This window comes from Lynx rufus, unplaced genomic scaffold (genome assembly GCF_022079265.1).
Source record: "Lynx rufus isolate CCGP_SWC_20201006 ecotype Redwood Valley unplaced genomic scaffold, mLynRuf1.p SCAF_2, whole genome shotgun sequence".
Lineage (NCBI taxonomy): Eukaryota > Metazoa > Chordata > Mammalia > Carnivora > Felidae > Lynx > Lynx rufus.
In genome coordinates, this window is record NW_025814834.1 from 11,336,303 (window position 1) to 11,358,872 (window position 22,570).

The following is a 22,570-nucleotide window of genomic DNA, read 5'->3' on the forward strand; positions in this document are numbered from 1 at the left end:
CTTCCATTAACTTTGATAATCAGGATTTAACCCAGTAGTGAAATTCCCTCAGCTAGAGGACCATAAATTACCCACAATATCACAAAAGAGGATATATGGAGGAAACAACTAAAGATTTTTTTTTAAGTTAACATCATGATAGAAAAGTGCTACTAGGTAAATACAGTATATAGAAATTTTTTGTAAAACACTTTACTTCTGAAAAAAATGTCAAAAGTATTTCTGCAAATAATAAATACAAGGTGCTTTGCTGAAAAATATTGTACTGACATCTGGCACATTATGTTCTATAAGATAATAACATACACATCTGCTCCGCAGGAGTCTCAGAACACTAAAGTAATGTTCAAGTACTTCGTAAACCACATCCGTAGAAGCTAATGATATAACGTAATAAATATCAAGCATGTCCTTGATACACATTTATAAACGGTAATGACAGTATTTGCTTACCACAGCTCGCAGACCAAGACAGATGAACTTTATTAATCACTCAAATACTGTAAGTGGTGCTGCCATCAGTTCTGTGATTTTCCAAAACCAATGAACAATTCTTAACACGGGTCTGAATGAAAAGCGAAATCTTCCCTAGAGATGCACATGTGTTAGGCCACTGCGCTGATGGTGAATAAAACGGATTCCCTGAATCCGTGCCCTTTGCCCTGTAACTTGGCGGTCCCCTCCTACTCTTTATCCTGAATTTGGCAGCATGACTTCCTTTGGCAAGCTGTTCACAACTGTAATGCAAGCATTACAACAGATTGAAGTTATACACTCAGATGACTGTAAACAGGTTTTCCCACAAAGAAATGTCTGGAGGAACACTGAAAGCATGTGCAATGTAGGTGAATTCTGTTCAACACACGGGTTGCTGAGTCATTCAGCAACCACCGTGCTTACCTGCGTAAGCCTGCACCCTCCAATCAGGACCAGCTAACTGACCCTCAGAACACTAACCCCGGGAGGGAGGAGACCCCAGGACCGCCGCCAGTCAATATACTCTCTTTTAACTGATGAAACACTCATCCTCAGGTATGACCCCTTCATGCACATTACGTAAGACGGGCAGGGCCTTTTTAATCCAAAATATATGTGATTGAGGATGGTCCTCAAACAGTGACACACAGTTGGAATATGGCAACATGTTTTAAAATGAAAAATTAACATTTGCATGCTTTCTCTATGCATGTTAAACTTAATATTTAAATGTTTACATAAGATAAAGTGATAATAGAGCACCTGCGCTTGGAAGTCTATCAAGTTTTTGCTAGGCTGTGCTGACCATCCTGCACTTTATAGTATCAATCCTTACCTTCTAAGTAAGCACCTCTTAAGTTTTTAAGAACACAGATACTGTTAATATTAGTAAGAATTAAATATACCTAGCCCAAGACTTTGATTCTAAGATGTTCTTAGGGACACAAGAAACTATGTGTCTCTTCCTTAACAAGTATTTAAAAGGTTGGTATATTTTCTAACAGTACGAACTATAGTAAATTTCCCTTTCTCTTTGTGCAATGTGTTTGCTCTGCCTTCAATATCTTTTCCTGCCACAGGGCGCCTGGTTTGCTCAGTCAAAAGAGCATGCAACTTCTGATCTTAGAGTCATAAGTTCAAGCCCCACATCGGGTGTCAAGATCACTTAAAAATAAAGAAAGAAATAAACTTAAAAACGAACAAATCTCTTTTCCTGCCAGCTCAGGTCCTAAATGTTTTACCTCTATGAGATCTTCCCAATTCTTTCCTTTTCACCCAGTTTGAATCTGTCCTTCCAGATTATTTCTGATCCTTCTTATTCTTGTCATTAGTTATCTAACATATGCTATAACTGTTACATATCTGCCTCTCCAACTACACTGTAAGCTCTATGTCAGCTAAGCCTCTGAGACACACCCATAACTGCACCCACAGTACCTCGCACACCCACAGCACCTCGCACACCCACAGCACCTCGCACAGTGACTGCCCTGGCAAGGGCTTTAAGTGGCCTATCAGTCCGCATGGCTCTTTTCGGGATTTAAAATCCATGAACCCATTCCAGTCATCTCTAACATTCATATTTTGTTTCTACTTTTTTCTTCAATTTTTTTTTTGAGACAGAGAGGGTCAGATTGTGAGTGGGGGAGGGGCAGAAAGAGAGGGAGACACAGAATCCGAAGCAGGCTCTGAGCTGTACGCACAGAGCCCGACGTGGGGCTCAAACTCACGAACCGCGAGATCATGACCTGAGCCGAAGTTGGACGCTTAACCAACTGAACCACCGAGGCATCCCTGTTTCCACTTTTTGATATGAGTTGCCTAAAATTGTTTCCTTGCCTATATTCTGAATTTATTTTGATGTCCATCTTAAAAACTGCCATATTCAACAACATGGGTGAACTTTGAGGACACTATGCTAAGTGAAATAAGCCAGTCACAGAAGGACAAATACCGTATGATTCTACTCACATGAGGCATCTAAAACAGTCAAACTCACTGAAGCAAAAAGTAGAATGGCAGTTGACAGGAGCTGGGAAGGGAAATGGGGAGCTGCTATGCAGTGGGTATAAAGTTCATTCATACAAGATGAGTAAGTTCCAGAGATCTAATGTACAACACTATGGCTACAGGTGAGAATACTGTATTGACACTTAAAATTGTTTTCAGAGAGGAGATCTTATGTTGAATGTTCTTATCACAATCAATCTTGTATTTTGAGGCCGATCTTCACCTAACCTTAGCTACTTACTGACAGGTGCAGATGTTTTTACCTAGCCTCTCCAATAGACTGTCACCTTTTTAGTTCTATTTCTCTGACGTTACCTATGATCATTAGATTTTTCATCTAAGAACAATAATATTTTATTTCTGACTCCCTATTTCAGATATCCAAAATTTTCCATACTAGGCCAACATTCTAAGAGTGTAATTAAAAGTTTGCACTGCTAGTTTAATCCCAAACTTTATGTAAACAATTCAAATTATATTTTAATCAGTAAATATACTATTCTGTACTGTCATTACAAATCTTCTGCCCTTTCTCCTAGCTTTAGATTTTCCCACGTCAGTCTGAAACTTGATTCCACAAAATAATTTTTTATCAGCAAAATTTGGGAGACTTCAAAGTGTGCTCACTTCTCTGAATCATGCGTTTAAAAATATCTCATAATCTTGAATTTATACCTCTTTGCTGTTTTAGAGCCAAAATCAGATGTGCGAAACAAGTAGGCAAGCAAGTTTAAGATATTACTTGCTTAAGGAAGAAAGAGAGGCAAGTAAAAATGCCTACATATATTCTGAGGGTGAACAATTAAAATGAATAAAATACTAAAACAACTTTTTTCTGTCTCTTATATCAAAAATATGCAAACAGAATAGTGTAACTAAAGTAATTATTTCCTTTCCATGAAGTAATGAAATAATTTTTGGGGTCAATTTTATAGTTTTTTCAATGCCAGATCACCACTTTCATGAACACATGGTAAAAACATAGAACTAAAAACAAGAAAGCAAACAAAACAGAATGGCATTGCCGGAAGCCCATTAAAACAGACTTAGAATGAAACAGCTCCTCTCCAAGTTCTTCTTGGGCTCCCCTTCGTGCTGGGCTCTCCCCCAGCACTGCCAGCCTCCTCCCTACCCAGCACCTGCTCAACACAAAGTTCAACATATAATAAAAAGGTAGGAGGGGACCTCAAGCAAAAGCTGATTACACAATGGCCTAACAAAAGTTTACTCTTTTGGTCTTTTAAAGTAAACACTAACAATTACCCCCATACTAGATGTCTTCCAAAAATGGCTTTTACATTCAACACTGATGAACTTTAGATACATGTTTCACCTCAGGATAAAGGTATTTTTGCAGTAGATATTAATTCTAAGTACATTACTAAATGAGTACTAAATGAGTACATTACTAAAAGTTATTTTTGTGTGAAAATAACTTTTTAAACAGTGAAATCCACCATCTTTTATTTTTTAATGTTTGTTTATTTTGGAGAGAAAGAGAGCGAGCGAGCACGGGGGACGGTCAGAGAGAGAGGGGAACAAATAATGTGAAGCAGGGTGTCTGCTGACAGCAGAGAGCCCGATGCGGGGCTCAAACTCACGAACCCTGAGATTGTGACCTGAGCCGAAGTCGGACACTTAACCGACAAGAACCACTCAGGCACCCCTCCACAGTGAAATCCACCGTTCTAAACAACTTATTAAACCTTATTAAAACGACTGCCAACAAGAAAGTTAAAAATTGTAAAAACACTTACTTCATTTCCATGTTTCTGCAGAAATTCAATTTCCTGTTGTGTGAATGTTGTCATGGAGATAGATTTCACCCTGTGTGGTGGATTTAACCCTCTCCTAGAAGATAAAATATTTTACAAAGTTACTATATCTTAAAAATTACACATCAATGTAAAACATTTTTAATTAGTGCATTTAAACGTAGAACAGTTCACTCCATAAACTAAAAGTATTTAAAAATTATTTTATTATTAATCTCCACAATAGATATGTCAAGATAAGTCAGATTCACACTAAATAATATATTTAAAGATAAATTCAGGTAACTATCTAATTAGGAATACATAGTACCTGTAATACATGAGCTTCTTGGAAATACAAAAGTTGCTTTAGTGTGTTTCTAATGGAAGGACAGGACTACGTAAGAGCTCTATGGTAAAGAATTCAAAAAGCAATTAATCATTTAAATATTTTCACATTTCCTAAGAAAATGACAATGGTTTGTTAGAGGTCTGGAGCTATACAAATATTCTAATCAAATAGCTACTACCTTTAAGCTTGAGGCTGATTTGAAAACTGAAAACTAACCCAAGAAAACTGGAAATGATTAACCTGTAAGAATGAAGTCCCACCTCTCCCATCAATTCAAACAAAAATTTATAATAAAAGGATATTTTCAATCATCTCAGAAGGCAGTAAGCATTCAAGACGAAACCAAAGAGACATAAAGGGACTCAAGAAATGCCTGGACTCAAGATTAAAAATGCCTGTTAAGTTCTTTTACGACCTTAAAGTCTTTTCTGCATAGGTGGCCTTAAAAGGACTTTATCTCTGCGCTTCTTGATGTTTACAATGCACGTAAAAAACTGAATAGAAATGCACTCAAAGAAGAATAAAAACTATTTACATTTTGCCCAAAGTGACCTACTCAACCCACAAAAATAAGGGTTAAATAATCTATGCAAAGTAACAAGTAATCTATGCAAAGTTTCATCTAATTACGTTTGAGTCATGTCCTCCGGTAAAGGCCTCATTTGGAACCCAGGGTCTAGAGCAGATTATTAATATTTTTACATAATTTATCACAGTCATCTTGCAGACTCCTATGCTGAGAGATTTAACAAAGATGTAAAATAATGTATGAGCCAGAAGTCTTTCAAAAGTAACCTGGAAACATTCCGAATAATTAAATATTATACAATAACCCTACAAATTCACAATATTATAAGCCAAAACAGTAAGGAACTCAGAATTAACAGACGCTCCTCAATTTTCACGTCCTGCTCCTTCTCGCTCCCTGACAGCACAGTCAGAGATAGATGGCACATCTTTCAAATCATGCTTTGAATTATGACAGAGCACTTTAGGTTTCATGTTTTGAAGTTGGGGAAACGTTAAGTTGGGTATTGTTGCTGTTTTTAAGTTTTAAACTAATTCGTTTACTTCTAGCTCTTGGTTAAGTCATAAGATACAGAAATAAGGACTGCACAGTAGGAGAAATTGAACACAGCAATTTCATCCTTGTAAAACTTTCAAACTTAACTAATGAAGAAACAACTACAGTATGAATTAGTTTCAAGTAAATGTGTAATCACAAATTAAGGGTTTAAAAACATCTCCTAAATTTCCAAAAGTGAAAATGTAGGAAAGTCATTATTCATGTAAAGCAATACGCTTTGTTTTCCGATTCATCTGTATTATGAGAACAAGACTAGATTCACCATTTTCAGGGAAGTGTGTTAACTTACGATGTGTATTTACATCCCACCTTGTTCAAAATAATTTAAGAACAAATTAACTTACTGTTCTCTTAAGTTCCACAACTCCTTCCCTCTCACTTAGCAACTTGGTCTCCCCTTATTTGCTAATACCTCCGTCCTTGCTCCAGTCAACCCTTCACCTTTCCACCTCCCTTACAGTATCCTTTTTAAAAAAGGAAAAGGCAAAGGAATAATTTCCTAATGAGGAAGTGTCAAACACTGCTTACCAGGGGGTATGCTTTGGATAAGAAAATTTTCAAGCAAAGAATTATACTCCTGTATTTCTCAACTCATTAAATGAGGAAACCCGATTCTTTTTTCTTTCTAAAGCTCGTTTTTAGTTCTATTTTACAGACGTAATCTCATGACAGTACAGTGTATAGCTAATTCATTCCCAGATCTCAAGACCCTATGGTATCACAGGGTCGGTTTATGCATGAAGAAGGCATTCCTTTTACTTAAATAAGTGACAAAATTTTGAACTTATGAAACAAATACAACCACAATGAACTCATAACCAAACTATGAAAGGACATTTTTTTTCTACTTAACAACACTTACTCTAGGACTTCTTTAAGTGAGCTGACTCAGTGCATTTAAAATAGGAGTTAATTTGCACAACTAGAAGATACAATTTTGCGAGGCCACAATAATTACATAAATTGAGTCGCTCCAAGGAAACTTTACATGTGTTCATGTTGATTTCTCTAATTGCTCTTTTATATTCCATTGACTCAGGCAGATTAACTCTAGTCTCAATGCAAGGATATACAATGATTTTCCCCTTTTGGCCTCCAAAAGCTTCGTATAGATATTAAAGGCTTATAAAATAGTTTGGTTAGCGGTGCCTAGGTGGCTGAGGCAGTTAAGCGTCTGACATGGGCTCAAGTCGTAATCTCGCGGTTCATGAGTTCAAGCTCCGCGAGGGGTTCTGTGCTGACAGGTCAGAACCTGGAGCCTACTTCAGATTCTGTGTCTTCCTCCCTCTCTAACCCTCCTCCACTTACACTCTGTCTCTCTTTCTCTCACAAAAAAAAAAGAAAAAAAAGAATAAACATTAAAAACAATTTTTTTAATGTAATAGTTTGGTTAAAAAAAGTGATTTAGTCCAAAATGAAAATAGGTGGTCTCATACACTATGGTAGGATAAATTCACCAATTTGTTAGCAAGAACCTCACTCACACCTTTTGACCCATAAGTACCCTTTAAGTATCTATTCTAAAGAAGGAATTTGAAACACAGCTAACTAATTACATACAAGATGTTCATCAAACATTATTCATAATAAGAAAACATCAGAAACACTACAATATCAAAGGGAAGTGGTTACATAAATAACAATAACACTAAACATTATTCATACTTATGGTTATGTTTTAATTTTTTAAGATGAAACTTACATAGTATTCTCAGAACTACACAAAATCTATCTACAAAGAAAACAGACAAACCAAATACCCCCAAATGTTAACAGTCCTTGCATATAAATGATAGGATGATTTTTTTTTCTATTTATAATTTCCTATTCTCTCCAAGTTTTCCACAATGAATATGTATTATTCTATAACAGGGGAAAAAAACAGCAAGAAATAATGAGAGAGTCCAACTGATTAGTAGCAGTAGTCAAAAAGTTTGGACTCTGAGTCCTTGCTGTATAGATGTGAATGCCAGTGCTTAAGAATTAGAGAAAGAAAATATGGGAAGGAGAAAACAGTGTTCCTAAGGCTTTCTTTCAGTTTTTCTAAAAAAAGAAAAAAGAAAAAAAAGCCTGGAAAGCCTTTCCTCCCAAATATACCACCAGCATTAACACCTTATCTTCACTTTATTTCTCTAAGTCCAGGTTTTCTCAACTTTCGCACCATTGACATTTGGGGCCAGGTAACTATTGTGAGGGGGCTGTTCTGTGCATTGTAGGATTGCAGTATCTCCAACCTCTACCCACTGAATATCAGTACATCCTCAAACCACAAGGGACAACGAAAAATGTTTCCAGACATTGCCAAAACTCCCCTAATGCACAAAATGCCTCCAGTTGAGAATCACTGCTCTACATATGCCAAATGTTAATTGGCAAGCAAAAGAAATTACTGGAATTTCTTTGGATCTTTATTGAGTATCAATTTCTACAGGTTTAATCTTTTTTTTTTAATGTTTATTTACTTTTGAGAGACAGAGACATGGCACGAGTGTGGGAGGAGCAGAGAGAGGGAGGCACAATCTGAAGCAGGCTCCAGGCTCCAAGCTAACAGCACAGAGCCCGACTCGGGCCTTGAACTCACGAGCTGTGAGATCATGACCTAAGCCGAAGTTGGACGCTTAGCCGGCTGAGCCACCCAGGCACCCCTACAGGTTTAATCTTCCATAAGACATTCTCCCCCATATACAACAACAAAGTTAAATCTTCCCTTAACATCATATTTTCAGAAAAACAGAAAATAGAAATGAATACTTTTTCCTATGAAGTGATAAGTAACAAAATAAATATAGCAGTTTAAAATTTGTATATTATATATTAAATTTAAATTAGAAAAGACTGTGGAAAGTATCCACCAAAAAAAATTTAAAAAACCAAAAAAATAAAAAACAAAAAAACAAAAAAACAACTTTATTATGTCAAGCATGCTGACAAAATTGGTGGTAAAATAAAAGTTAAATAAGGCACAGTGAAATTAATATTTATAAAGTACCTATACTGACACTTTGCATATTTAATCTCATCCAATTTCTACTTCTAATAGTATGGCAGACCGGATATTCTGAAAAGTCTCCTCTGCTAAAATATGATAGATACTCTATAAGTTACAAAACAAAAACAAACCAACAAACAAAACCCTAACTGTTAATCTATTGTTGAGCTTTCTAGAAAGGAAAGAAAATCTCTAAGAATTCCTTCCAAAAGGCAAAAAAAGGCAAAAAAAAATTAAAAATTGAGCTGAAACCAGAAAAGTGACCCATGTCATACACAAAATGCAGTGTTGCTCAGAAGGCAAACACCAATCAACAAAGAGCTATGGCCAGATGAGAGAGCTGAAACGGAGACAGACCTGTTAAACTCAAGACCCTGGCAGAGAAATAAAACTGTTTCCAGGTGTAGTATCCCAGGTTCCCAGCAGAAGAATATGCAAATCCTCTCAGGAGCAATGCACTTCCAATTTATACTATCGGTATTTGGAAATATTAAGCTCAATAAACTATGAGGTTACAATAAAAATCATCACACAACAAAACATACCACTAAGCTTGTCGGTAGAAATGACATGTTTATACCTCCTCTCCCGAAGACTTTAGATACTGGAGTGATCAAATACAAAACAGAAAATAAATACAGTATATAAGAAACATCAAAATAAATAAAAGATGGCATAAAAATAAACAAGATACGTGTAGTTACCAGAATAACCAAGCAACTTAGAAGTCAGAACTTTTAGAAATGAAAAATTATAAATGTAGAAACTAAAAACTCAACAAAGCAGGTAGAGAGATGAGATACACCAAAGAATAAAACTAGTGAATTAGAAGACAGGAAACAAACCACCCAGAAAGCAGCACAGACATACAGGGAGACAGAAAAAAAGACAAAAAGGAAAAAAAGGGATACGAGGAGGTCTAACATATCTAATCAATACTCTTAACTTTTGAAAGAGAACATCGAAAAAATAAGGAGAAGGGATATTAGAAGAGATAATGGCTGAGATTTTTCAGATCCAATACAAGGCATGTATCTACAAATATAGGAATTACAGCTCATCAGAAACAAGATAAATAAAATACACACTTAGAAACATTTTGTTTAAATTTCAAAAATAGAAAATCTTAAAAGCAGTCTGAAAGAAAAGGTCAAGATAAAATCTGGCTGAAAGTAGACTTCTCAATGGAAACCAAAGACAACAAACATTATCTTTAAGTAGTGAGAAAAAATAAGTTGTGAACCCAGTAAAACTATCTCTGAAGTATAAGATCAAAATAATAGTATTTTCACATAAACAAAAACCAAGAGTTTACCCCCCAGGAGATTCTCACTGAAGAAATGCATATTGTATACACTTTAAAAAGAAGAATGATGCCAGGAAGATCCTGAGATGCAAAGATACTGGTAAACACGTAGGTAAATCTCAAAAAAAAAAAAAAAAAAAAAAAAAACAAAAACCAAAAACACAAAAACCACACCTGATTTATGAGATGGAACAGAGACAAATTTAACATCTCATCAACAATACCCCTTATGTGAGGGTACTCTGTATTTTCAAAGTCCTTGTTAAGTTATTAGGGGAAGGTTAAAATTAACTCTAGAATGTCAGTATGGAGAACAAAATTTCAATGATGACCATAAAAGTACATGGAATTCACAGCTTCCCAAAGAGTATAAAGGGAAAATTGGGGGCCCCTGGGTGGTTCAGTCAGTTGAGTGTCCGACACATGATTTCTGCTCAGGTCATGATCCCAGGGTCATAGGATCGAGCCCCACCTCGGGATCCACACTTAGCATGGAGCTCGCTTAAGACTCTCTCTCCCCCTGTCCCTCTCCCCAACTCACACTGCCATTCTCTCTCTCAAAATAAACATTTTTTTTTTAAAAAGGGAAAATCAAAAGAAAAACCGTCATTTAAAAAAAAAAAAATTAAACATACACTTTCCAAATGACCTAGCAATCCCACTTTTATTTACCCAGCAATGGAATACTAACCAGCAATCAGGAGAAACGAACTACTGGAATATGTAACTACCTTGGATTAATCTTAAAGGTACGATGCTGAGTGACGAAGACAAGACAATCTGACAAAGTTATGTACTTATGATACAATTTACCTGACATTATCGGAAAGAAAAATCAGTGTTGGGAGAACTACAGGCAGCTGGCAGGGGTTAGGAACAGAGAAGGGTTAAGAAGAGTCTTGGGGATGGTGGAACAGCCCCGTGTGCTGATTGTGGCAGTAGTGACAGGAATCTACCCTTACGTTAAGACTCACACCAAAAGCGTTAACAGTGATGTGCACTAACTTAAATAAAACACCATAGTCCTAATTCCGTGTTACTCTTCACGGTAACCACAACTTTTACACTAATTAAAATAAATTTTTTCTCACTAGTGGACCTACCTTCTTCTCTACTTACCAAGTTTGATCATTTAAATGAATGAAATCTGATCAAAACTGAATTATTTATCTAGTCACTTTAAAGGCAGATTTGTGAAAGCTGCTGCCACTTCCCTTTTTTGCTAAGCCCAGTCTAGCTGTCATGTGAATTCAGTGTTTATAAAACATTTTACTGTAATGATATTAGTCATAACTACTGGATGAAAGTGTTGAGCAAGTAAGCCACATTATTTTTATAGTGCCAATATTGAAGTACCACCCATTGCAAATCCTAAAATACACATTTTAAGTCTCCAATTTAGTGCAAAAAAAAAATTAGGTAATGACTCATTTAATAACAGCAGTATTGATATTTTGAAAGCATGTTTGCCAGTTAATTGGTTTCAAGAAGTTCCAGTCACCTACTGGTGGAGCCCAATATGTTTTCACAGTATAATTAAGTCATATGCAGATCCCCAGGAGCTTTAGTTTTAACGACCACCACCCAGGTATGACTGTAACCAGATGGTGTGACTCATTCCGTATGTCCACCAGTATGCTGCTCTTAACTATGCCTCAAACAATCTTGCAAATTGCCATTTGTTCAACTCAAATAACAATGTGTACTGGGTGAATAGGAACACTTATTCAGTTTTATTAATTGTTTTTCTCCCCCGGGGGGAAAAGCTGGTTAAAATATTTTAATAGCCTGTGGAAACTTATGCAGTTGCTAATATTGATATAAAGTAATAAAGTTAATATGACATTTAGATCTATCCCAATCCTAGTTATGTAGTAAAAATATTACATATAAATAATGTTTCATATCAAAAAAATTATACCTTTAAAATCTACAGCAGATGGAAGACAACTTTAACAGGTTATCGAGATTCTACAAACTGTGGATGCCAAGGCACTAACATGTACTGGATATTCCAAAATATTAGTCTATCCAGAACCCAACTTAAAAATACTGAAAACACACACACACACACACACACACACACACGATGTAAACCACACCTGTTTGTTTTTTTTTTTTACGGGGGGGGGGTGAAAGTCACAAATATGGTCTGTAAAAGGTACTTGTAACACTTATGCAAAACATCTAAAAAAAATAATACTCAAGTAACAATTTAAACCTAATTAAGGTATCCAGTTAAAAGTGGACAAAACCCAAGAATGTCTTCACAAACCTCTCCAAACCTCACTGAAATGAAAGCAAAGGAATAAAATGGTATTAACTCACAAAGAGACAGAGGAACAGAGAATAAAGGAGGCCAAAAGTATACGATAGTTCTCTAATAACAGAATTTGGAAGATAAAAAGTGAATATAACAGCAGTAACTGACTTTGCAGAATCAAGAAAAGCAAAACAGAATCTCCTTCAGAGAGAAGCCAACTAGAATCTCATTCCCACTATAGAACCCCTTAAAGATTCACAAAAGGAATCGCAGGCAGGCAGGCAGGCTGGCGGGGGTGGGGCTGGGGATTACACAGGGTCAAAAATAAACTCCCAGTTCCACTACAGCCACAAGACTACCCCTACCAGGCCCTAGGCAGAAGTCTGAAGGAAAATTTAATCTGCAGAAGACTATCCAAATAGACTAAGGACTGTTATTAGGTACCATGCTAAAAACCAGGGACTAAACTGGGGATTTCTACAAACTGAATGATAGATTATGTGCCTCTAGTCTTCTTCCTCAACTTGGATCCTAGAAAAATGGCAGCCAGGCTCTTTTTCAGTCACCAACAACAATTTTGGAGAAAATACCTCTGAACTAAAAAAGCATGATTTCCAAACCAACGAGTCCAAAAGAATGGCTAAAATAATGAACAAAAGACCTAACCAAAATACTTCAATGTACGGTTCAGAACAGCAGGGATTAAAAAAAGAAGAAGAAAAGAGAAAAAAAGATCACATATACTCCCAAAGAGGGAGGGGGGAAATGGGACACGAAGAATCAGCAGGCTGCATCAGTCTACTGATGAATACGAAGAATACCATAAGACTTCCTAATTCCTAACATCAATACTGAGGATCTGAACAATTAAGCAATGCCTTAAAACTGCAAGGATAAAGTATTTCCACCCTTATGAATGGGGACAAACGATTAATTTAAAAATGATGGCAGAATAAGACATTTACAGTCATACAGCTCCCAAAACTATCTTCCACTGATCTTTATCAGGAGGCTAATGAAGATGTGGGCTCCTGGAAACAGAGGGTCTAACACAGGTTAAACATGAAAAAGAAATTTCCAAAATGAAGGCAGAAGAAAAGTCCCAGGATGACCACTGCATAGTAGGTCTAGAGAGAAGCATGACCAGGCCAGAAGATGACAGAAGTGCCCAGAAAAGATTTATCAATAAAAAAAAAAAAAGGTACCTGATGCGTCTGATCATATTGAAAGAAGTTTTATGCCTCAGCCAGAGATTATTTATCTGGGGATATATTAATGATACATACATGGAAAACAAATGAAGAGAACTAAACAATTACAAACTTCAGGGAAAAGTTTGTATAAGCAAGAAAATAATAGTAATATACTATAGGTCTCAGCTGAGAATACGTACATACTTGCAACAAGGCAAACACTAAATAATGATTTAACCAACAACGGTGATAACATTATACGGAAGAGGTAGAAACAGTAGATGTAAAGGGAGAGAGAAGTGCTGAGGACCAAATCCTTATTTCCTCTTTGTACAGCAGAGAAGTGAATATATAAAGCCAACACTGGAAAAAAAAAACCTCCCAATAGCTGTAACTATGTTAGTTAGAAATACTAAGATAAACACAGAAGGAGGGCAGAGACAAGAGTTCACAGTCACGGTCTAGGACAATCTGAAATGGAGGAAGGGAACAGGTGACTTGTTCGTTATAAGCCTTTCCCTTTTTACATTATGTGCACGTATTCTTTAGATAAACATTAAAACCGAATTAAAAATGAAACATAAAAAAAGAATCGATACAAAAAGCCCTTGCTCTTCAAAGCCAAGTTTAACTGACATACAATTTACAGGTTGTTTTCTTTGATGAAAAAGTTTGAGGAATTTTTTAAATTTCAAAGGTATCAAGTCTCTCTACTAGACACTAGCGATCTTTTTATAGACGTACCTACTGAACACAACTGTTTTAGAACTACCAAAATTCACTGTGTAGGAGAGAAAGCTTTGAAGACAGAAACGAGGAAGAGTTTTCATGTTTTCCCACATTATTAGTTGTAGTGATTTTAATACTCTCCCCATCAAAGAGCTAGCACAGTTTAACAAAACATGGGGGAAGAACAGAATTCTTAGAATCTGACAATTACAAAAAACTTCTCTCTTCCTTTTGTAAACATGTATGCTTCTCTATAACTTCCATACACGTCTCCCATTTCCTCCCAGAGAATAAATTTATTACCTCTTCCACATACAGGCCTTAAAATTACTCAAAGACAGTGACCATATATACAGCTCCCCAACCTACCCGTCTTTACTTCTGGTTCCTGCAGTTTTAAATCTGCTTATCATCCTGGTAAAATTCCTTAGAGCATGCTGCAGTTAATGTACCTCTTAAAAGAAGCAACCAGAATAAAAGCAAGGTGTATTTATGACTTCCCTCTCTCTGAAACAGTATGGTTCCAATCAAAAGGAGACTACATCTTACTCAGGAGTCTGAAAAAATATGTTCCAACTTAAAAAAAACTGTCATTCCTCATATTTCGAACAACTCAAACAAGCTTCCCATCGCTACCGTAAAGCAAGTTATGAATTTCCTTCTAATCACATCCAATCATCCAACTCTTAAGACAAGAGTTCTCAGGTGTGGGCCTGTAAAGGATGTCACAAGGAACCTGCTACTAATTACTCCAGGTTATGAGTGATTTACCTTTTTTTTATACACCTTAGAGGAATCCACGGTGGGTATTCCTAACCAATTACCACTCTGACTGTGTAAAGTGGGAAATACATTAAGAAGTCAGGGGATCAATGGGAAGAGTAACGGCACCTAGTTCTGATTATCTCCACAGGACTTTCTCAAGAATATGAGCATTATGCACGTCGTCTAGAAAAGGGTGAAAATAGGATGCCACCATACCATATATGCTTATGAGTTTTCCCAGAACAGAAGATGCTCACAAAACTACAGAACAGCCCCCCTTCATCAATTTGTTGGAGGAATCCATGTTTCTCCTCCCTGCTGAACAACCTACCTACAGCAAATGCCTATTGCACAACAAACATTCCCAGCAAGGAGGCCGGCTCTCTCCTGCTCCTTCCAACTGAGTTTCATGTTTTATCAAGAGCCGTTTAATATAACAACTTGGTAATACAGTTGGCACAGTATTTGGTAAGTATACAGTTTAATTAAAGATTATGTAAAATAACGACACATGAGAATTGTTTCCATAAAAACAAAGTATTTTGGAGACTTAATTGAGTCACTATGAAAACTTGTTGTTTAACTGTAGACAAGAATTGTAAAAGACTGAAGATCGAGAACAATCCCGCACTCAACTTGCTTTAAAAGCAACTTAAAATTCTAAGTTATTGTGGGGCGCCTGGGTGGCTCAGTCAGTTAAGCGTCTGACTTTGGCTCAGGTCATGATCTCACGGTTCGTGGGTTCGAGCCCCGCATGGGGCTCTGTGCTGACAGCTCAGAGCCTGGAGCCTGCCTCGGATTCTGTGTCTCCTTCTCTCTGCCCCTTCCCCGCTTGTGTTCTCTCTCAAAAGTAAACATTAAAAAAAAAAAATTCTAAATACTGTAAACAACACAATGTGAGTCTGGGTTATAGCAAAGGGATAAAGAATCTAGTCAGTGGAACCACATTCAAAGAAAAGTCTAGGGGGGCGCCTGGGTGGCGCAGTCGGTTAAGCGTCCGACTTCAGCCAGGTCACGATCTCGCGGTCCGTGAGTTCGAGCCCCGCGTCGGGCTCTGGGCTGATGGCTCAGAGCCTGGAGCCTGTTTCCCATTCTGTGTCTCCCTCTCTCTCTGCCCCTCCCCCGTTCATGCTGTGTCTCTCTCTGTCCCAAAAATAAATAAACGTTGAAAAAAAAAAATTAAAAAAAAAAAAAAGTCTAGGTGTTACAAAAAACTGACAAGTTAACAATTATACATTAAAAAAAAACTAAGTATATAAAAACATATATACATATGCACACATACATACATAATTGATTTTTAATGAATCTAATCACTATCAATCCTAAATGCATAGGATAGGAAGTTTTCATTACAATTCAGGTATAGAAAATAGTAAGAGAATTCATTCATGGCAGTATAGATAGGCCAAATTCAAAACAGCACCATATTCCCATTACACTCACAATACACAACAGCAGTTTCTGAACAAAATTCAAAGTTGGGAAAACACATTTGCAACTAAGTTCCTTTAAGTTTTTTTGAAAAGCATAGCTATGAAGTAAAAATGCATGATACATCCATAAACTGTCCTGCTTTTAAAATCCAACGAAGTTAAAATCTACCATTTAAATCCCCAAAATATAGAGTTCAAAACAGTTTACAATAATCCATGGGAAACCTTTATACATTTGCTAGCGTGGACTCAGCATTAGTTCTGGATCCCAACATCAACCAAAGTATCACAACAAAGCACTAAGAACGTATGCTAGGGACGCCTGAGTGTCTCAGTCGGTTGAGCGTCCGACTTCGGCTCAGGTCATGATCTTGTGATTCATGAGATCGAGCCCCACGTCGGGCTCCGTGCCGACAGCTCAGAGCCTGGAGCCTGCTTTGGATTCTGTGTCTCCCTCTCTCTCTGCCCCTCCTCCACTCATGCTCTGTGTGTGTCTCTCTCTCTCTCTCAAAAATAAACATTAAAATATTTTAGAAAAAAAAGAATGTATGCTAATTTTACAATTTGTAGTCGAAACAATTCACGTGTCATTATTTACATAATCTTCAATTAAACTATATATTTACCAAATACCATGCCAACTGGATTACCCAGTTATTAAACAGCTCTCGATAAATGATAAACGTAACAGTACTTTCCTCATGTTGTTACTAGAATCCTGCCTGACACACAGCTAGCACTCCATAAATGTTACTAATAATTATTATTATTATTACATTTTCTATTTCAACAAATACTCGAATTGTATCCCCAACACATGTACTAGTGCTGGGAACCTAATGAATATTTGCTTAAAAACATCGTGTCCTTCATAATTGAAGTATCTCATGGTCTTCCCACTTACACTAATTTGAAATTGTCCTAAATTTTCAAAACATCTCATTGAATACAGCCACATTAGAGTACTAAAAAAATGGAAAAGGAATTAAAGATATAAATCACTGCCCACTGTAATCTCGTAAGATCCTGACTATTATAAACAGAGCTCCAAAAGACTATTTGATTGCAATCCACTCTAATGCTAATAATTGTATAAAAACAAACTAGATGCCTTTTCATCTAACTTTAAAATATTCACCATGAGTCAAAATGCACACAAAATTAATAAAGTATAAGTTAGTATCAGGCTACATGTATACACCTATTGAAATTCCCATTTTAAATACACTGTCCACATAAAATAGCTGGTATTAGAAGGGACAGAGTATTTCTCAAATGTTATTTTTTATCTTATCTAAACCCTTTTGAAAAACACGAATTACTTTTTAAAGACAAACAATTCTTATTTACTGATTATGCCAATATTAAATAATTTGGTCTAAAACTAGTCTTTTTAATTTTTGTTTTATTTTATATTTGAGAGAGAGAGAGAGAGCACATGAGCAGGGGAGGGGCAAAGAAGAGAGGGAGACACAGAATCTGAAGCAGGCTCCAGGCTCCGAGCTGTCAGCACAGAGCCTGGTGCAGGGCTCAAATTCACAAACCGTGAGATCATGACCTGAGCTCAAGTTGCTTAACCAAACTGAGCCACCCAGGCACCCCCAAATTTTTTAATTTTTTTTTTTTTTTTGAGAGAGAAAGCTCATGAGCAGGGAAGGGGCAGAGGGAGAGAGAGGATCCGAAGCAGGCTCTGTGCTGACCGCAAAGAGCCTGATGTGGGGCTTGAACTCACAAGCCTTGAGATCATGCCTGACCTGGGCTGAAGCCGGACGCTAAACTAAGCTACCCAGCCACCCCAATTTGGTCTAAAACTAGTCTTTAAATCAACTAAAAGTTCCTTAACATGAAGGCAATGTTTGACTGTTGGCTGTAATGGAGTGTCCATTCATAATTTTAATTATTTCTGTAGGTAGGACCAGAAAGAAAGTGACAAATCAATCTGTTACAATGCCCCCGTTCTAGCTCAGTAGTAAATAGTATAACCATCTACATTTAAAGTTTCACAATTTGAATTGTCAAATACTCTGAATGAGCATCAAACAGGTATATGACAATCATCAGGAAAGAAAAGATTCTGAGGGTCTAGCAATATAAACAATAAGATGCTTATTCAATTTGTGTAAACAAAGATGCCACTAAATGAATAATAAAGGGTATGTGACTAACCTCTAAACTTTAGAATTCATGACCGTAGATACCATTTACTGCGTCTCAGCATTTTCTGGGCACATCAAGGTTTCCCAAAGGATCCAGGACAACGTGCACACAGTCGCCTTGCTTAATACCTTGCCCTAAGTCACAAAGCTAGTGGCGGTGTCGGAATCTGATTTCAAAATTCGTATTCTTCCAAATATACCATGTCACCTACATAGCAAACATGTAATAATTATTAAACTCAATAGCTATTCTATTCTCCTCAAATGATTTTCCTTTATCATTGCTTTTCAAGGACAGAAATCCTTAGGAGCTACTGTCCCTTCAATATTTCTGCAGTAGCCATCAGATCCCGCATCTCTTCTTTCCTTCCCAAGAATCCCAGATTTCTGATGTGACGACTCTATTTGGGGACCCTTGTTGTCCCAGTGAAGTCACTGTGGATAGTGAGTCCAATGAGGGCACCAGTTCAAGGTAGCTACATGCCCGAGTGAATGGCAGAACTTCTGGAAAAGCTGGGACACTGACGGGAATTAAGGCAGTACCCAGCTGCAGGGGCTGGGAGCAGCCAACTTTGGTTGAGAGAAATCTAGGCAACATCATCGAGCCCCTGGAAAAAGTCTCCCTTCAGAACAAAGGTTTTGAGTCACATCTGAAGAATCCAAACTGATAGATTTTTATAAGGGTGCTTCTCATTTCAATGTCTTTCACATACTGTTTGCCACTCACGGAATGGCTTTTCCCCCACGTTAATCCCTCCTATCTACCAGGCAGCTACTATGTACCAGGCATCAAGTGAGATGTTAAACAGGTTATCTCTAACACTGAAGACTAATCTACATCCAAAATCTACAAGGTAAACTTTACCCTCACTATTCACAGATGAGAAAATTCAAACTCAAGGAGACTGAGTGACATTCTCAATACCACACAGGTAATAAATGGCGCCAGGATTCAAGATCAGGTTTATCTATCTAGCTCACAAGTACTTGTTCTTTCAACACCATGAAGCAGCCAGCCACATGGATCTTGCCTTTAAGAGTCTTTGTTCAGAAATCAAATCTTCTGTGAAGCTTTCTCTATCCATTTACATATTTCATGAATAGTTTTTAGAGAAAGGAAATATTACAACGTATCATCACTACGTTTACACGGTTAGAATACAAGCGCCTTAAAGACAGTAGGCTCCAAGTAACACCACTGCCTCCCATAATGTATGTGACACAGACCAAGTGAGCAATAAATATATGCAGAATCACCTGCGAATGGAGATATAAAGTCCTATCTATCACAGATTAAATTCCTTAAAATAAGCAATTGTCAGCATAGTGAGATATCCTTCTACATAGAATGTTTCTGAAATGTGGGCTTTTAGGAAGAAATCTGTAAATATTTGTTGATCTTAAACATTTGCTGCCTAGACTAAATGTTGCCCTGCTATACTTATGAAGGACTACAGAGAAATGTCAGAAATTCAAAACAGTATAGACATTTTTTTTCCAAACCAAATATTTCCCATGTACCAAACGATCTCGTGCTTAGTAAAAGCAGAACATACTTACCATTATGCACATAAGAGAAACCAAATACATTTAAATCACCAGACTGTGGGCCTTCATTTTAGAACCAAAGTTGCCCAATACAGGTCACTTAACTTTATCTGTAAACGCGAAGTGTGAACCAGACTTTCTTCTAGATACCACCCAGCTCTACAATTCTGTGTAATTCAATAATATTACTGTTTACCAACTTCTTAGAGTGCTTCTCTGACTACAATCTAAGAGTAACCTTTCGGGGCACCTGGGTGGCTCAGTTGGTTAAGCAAGCATCTGACTTCAGCTCAGTTCAAGATCTTACGATACACGGGTTCTCAGATTCTGGGCCTCCCTCTCTCTCTCTCTCTCTCTCTCTCTCTCTGCCCCTCCCCTGCTCACACTCTGTCTCTCTCTCAAAATAAACATTAAAAATTTTTTTAAAAACAAAAATTAAAAATAAATAGTAACGTTTCAAACAAGGTCTCTCCTATCACATACATTTTAGCATACTTACCCCTGACATTTCTCTCATTTACTTATATTACCATCTCCCCTACAGTGTAAGCACCAAAAGCACAGTGGTTTTGCTGTATTCATCAGCACACCCCAAGGCTTCACACAAAACACAGTAGGCACCCAATAAATGTCTGTTGAAGAATTAACATCATGGAAGGCTAATAACATCTTGTTGCCCAAGGGGGAAAAAAAGCGAATTGTGGGCTGCTAGGCACGTCCTGCATTTTCTAAACATGAGTTTTCTCATCTATTATACACTTTGCCTCGGTATTAATCTTACAAGGTGTTTTTTTTGGGGGGGGGGGGGGATGGGGTCCAAATTACTCTACTTGAAGGAATGCTACCAATGAAGAACTCAAGTGGATGTTTTGGTACAACAAAGGTTTTAAGAGTATTTAGTGACCACCACTTTGCCAAGATAATTAGTACCCAAAAGCAGCTCGGCAGTTCCACAATCATCTGCAAACTTTCCAAAGGAAACTTCACAGTAACAAAAACCTTATCAAAATAAAGCTTAATGAAGCGAAGAAGAACAAATACAAACCACCCCAAACAATTCAAGAGGTAGTCTCCGTTTTTCCAACAAAATGCTGTCGTCCCCTCTCCCCTGTCTGTATACAGCCAGATACTGACACTGATAGACAAGTCTTCCAGATACCATGACACAGCTTCTAGTCGGTACCTTATTTGCATTCAAACTTCCCCCAAACTCAAGACTCTCTTTGGACCATAAAACTAAAACCCCACCACCTCCCATCTGCTTCTCTGCCTCCCTCTCTCGCAATTAAGCCTCTCGAACTTCTTCCCTTGGGATTCACATCTCTGCCACCAAGACATTTTAATCCTGCTACTCCGCCTAAGTGCCTGCTTTCTCCCAGTGACCTAGGTTCTCTCGACCCGGGGAGCGGGGGGAGGGGGGGAGGAAGCCCAGCCTAAGCGTCCCTGCTCTTTCCCACCCTAGCTTCTCCCCCCCACCCCCACCCCCTCTCTGCGGGCGCCCGGCAGGTGCCTCGCCGGGGATCTCCGCGCCCCGGCTGCCGCCAAGCGGGCCACACAAAAGACCCGCACGGCCCTCCCCAGCCTCCTCCGGTCTTTCCCCTTCAGCCCCATCGGGTCAGCGCCCCGGAGAGCAGAGGCCCGAGGGAGACGGCGCCGGCTCCGCGGGGCGCAGAGATGCTCGCCCCGGGCGCCCCCTCCTGACCCCACCTTCGCCCACGCCCCACCCACGAAGGCTGCCCCGGGCCGGGACCCTCGGCCCGAGAAACCGAAAGCGCGCATCCCCAGCCCGGCGGCCGGGGCCGAGCGCATCCCGCCCCACGGCCTCCGCCGCGCCCCTCCCCGCCAGCCCGCGCCCCAACCGCCGGCCCAAGCGGGCGCCCCCGCCGGCCTCCCGCGCCGCCCGGCGCCCCCGCTCCCCCCGCCCCCAGCCCCGGGGAAGGGCCCACCCCCGCCCGGCGGCCCGGCGGCCCGGCACTCACAGGCTGCCGGAGCAGGAGGTACAGACGAAGGAGCCGACCGTCATGTTCACGTAGGTGGGGCCGCGCTGGTCGCAGTCGAAGCACTTTCGGTTGTGCGGGAGGCCGGTCATGTCCCGCAGCATCTTCAGGTGCTTCTCCTCCTGCTTCCGCTTCGCGCTGGCCGCCATGGCCGCGGCGCCGAGGGAGGAGGCCGGCAGGGCCGGGAGCGGGAGCCGGGCGGCGCTGCGCCGGGGGCCCGCGGTCCCACGGGCCGCCCTGGCCGCGGCCGCCGCCCTCCGTCAGCGCGCGCCGCCCGCGCCGGACCTGGCCGCCTCGGTTCGACTCGACTGCGCTGGGCGCGGCGCGGACGCTGCGGAGCGCGGGCTGACGGGCCACACCAACCGGCCCGGCCGGGACAACCGCCGTCGCCGCCGCCGCCGCCGCCACCTTCCCGACTTCTCCTGAGGGGAAAAGAGGAGGAAGGGGGACGGCAAGAGGAGGCCCGCCCCGGGCGGCCGGAGGCCAGGTGGCGGCCGGCGCCCTCTGC

At 39.3% G+C, this 22,570-nt stretch overlaps 1 protein-coding gene across 6 annotated transcripts in view; it reads right to left on the reverse strand.

The window, feature by feature from the left end:
- AGFG1 (ArfGAP with FG repeats 1) overlaps window positions 1-22,226 on the reverse strand; it is a 72,731-nt gene extending 50,505 nt beyond the window's left edge. For 5 of the 6 annotated variants that reach the window (XM_047082509.1, XM_047082508.1, XM_047082507.1 and 2 more), the window contains exons 1-2: window positions 22,045-22,226; window positions 4,245-4,338 (exon numbers count right to left, since the gene is read on the reverse strand). In XM_047082509.1, coding sequence (XP_046938465.1) covers window positions 4,245-4,338; window positions 22,045-22,211 — 261 coding nt within the window. In that variant the 5' untranslated portion in view covers window positions 22,212-22,226. Of the gene's footprint in view, window positions 1-4,244; window positions 4,339-18,527; window positions 19,380-22,044 lie in introns of those variants that run through there. The other variant, XM_047082511.1, reaches the window with a different exon arrangement.
- Between the last annotated feature and the right edge of the window lie 344 nt (window positions 22,227-22,570).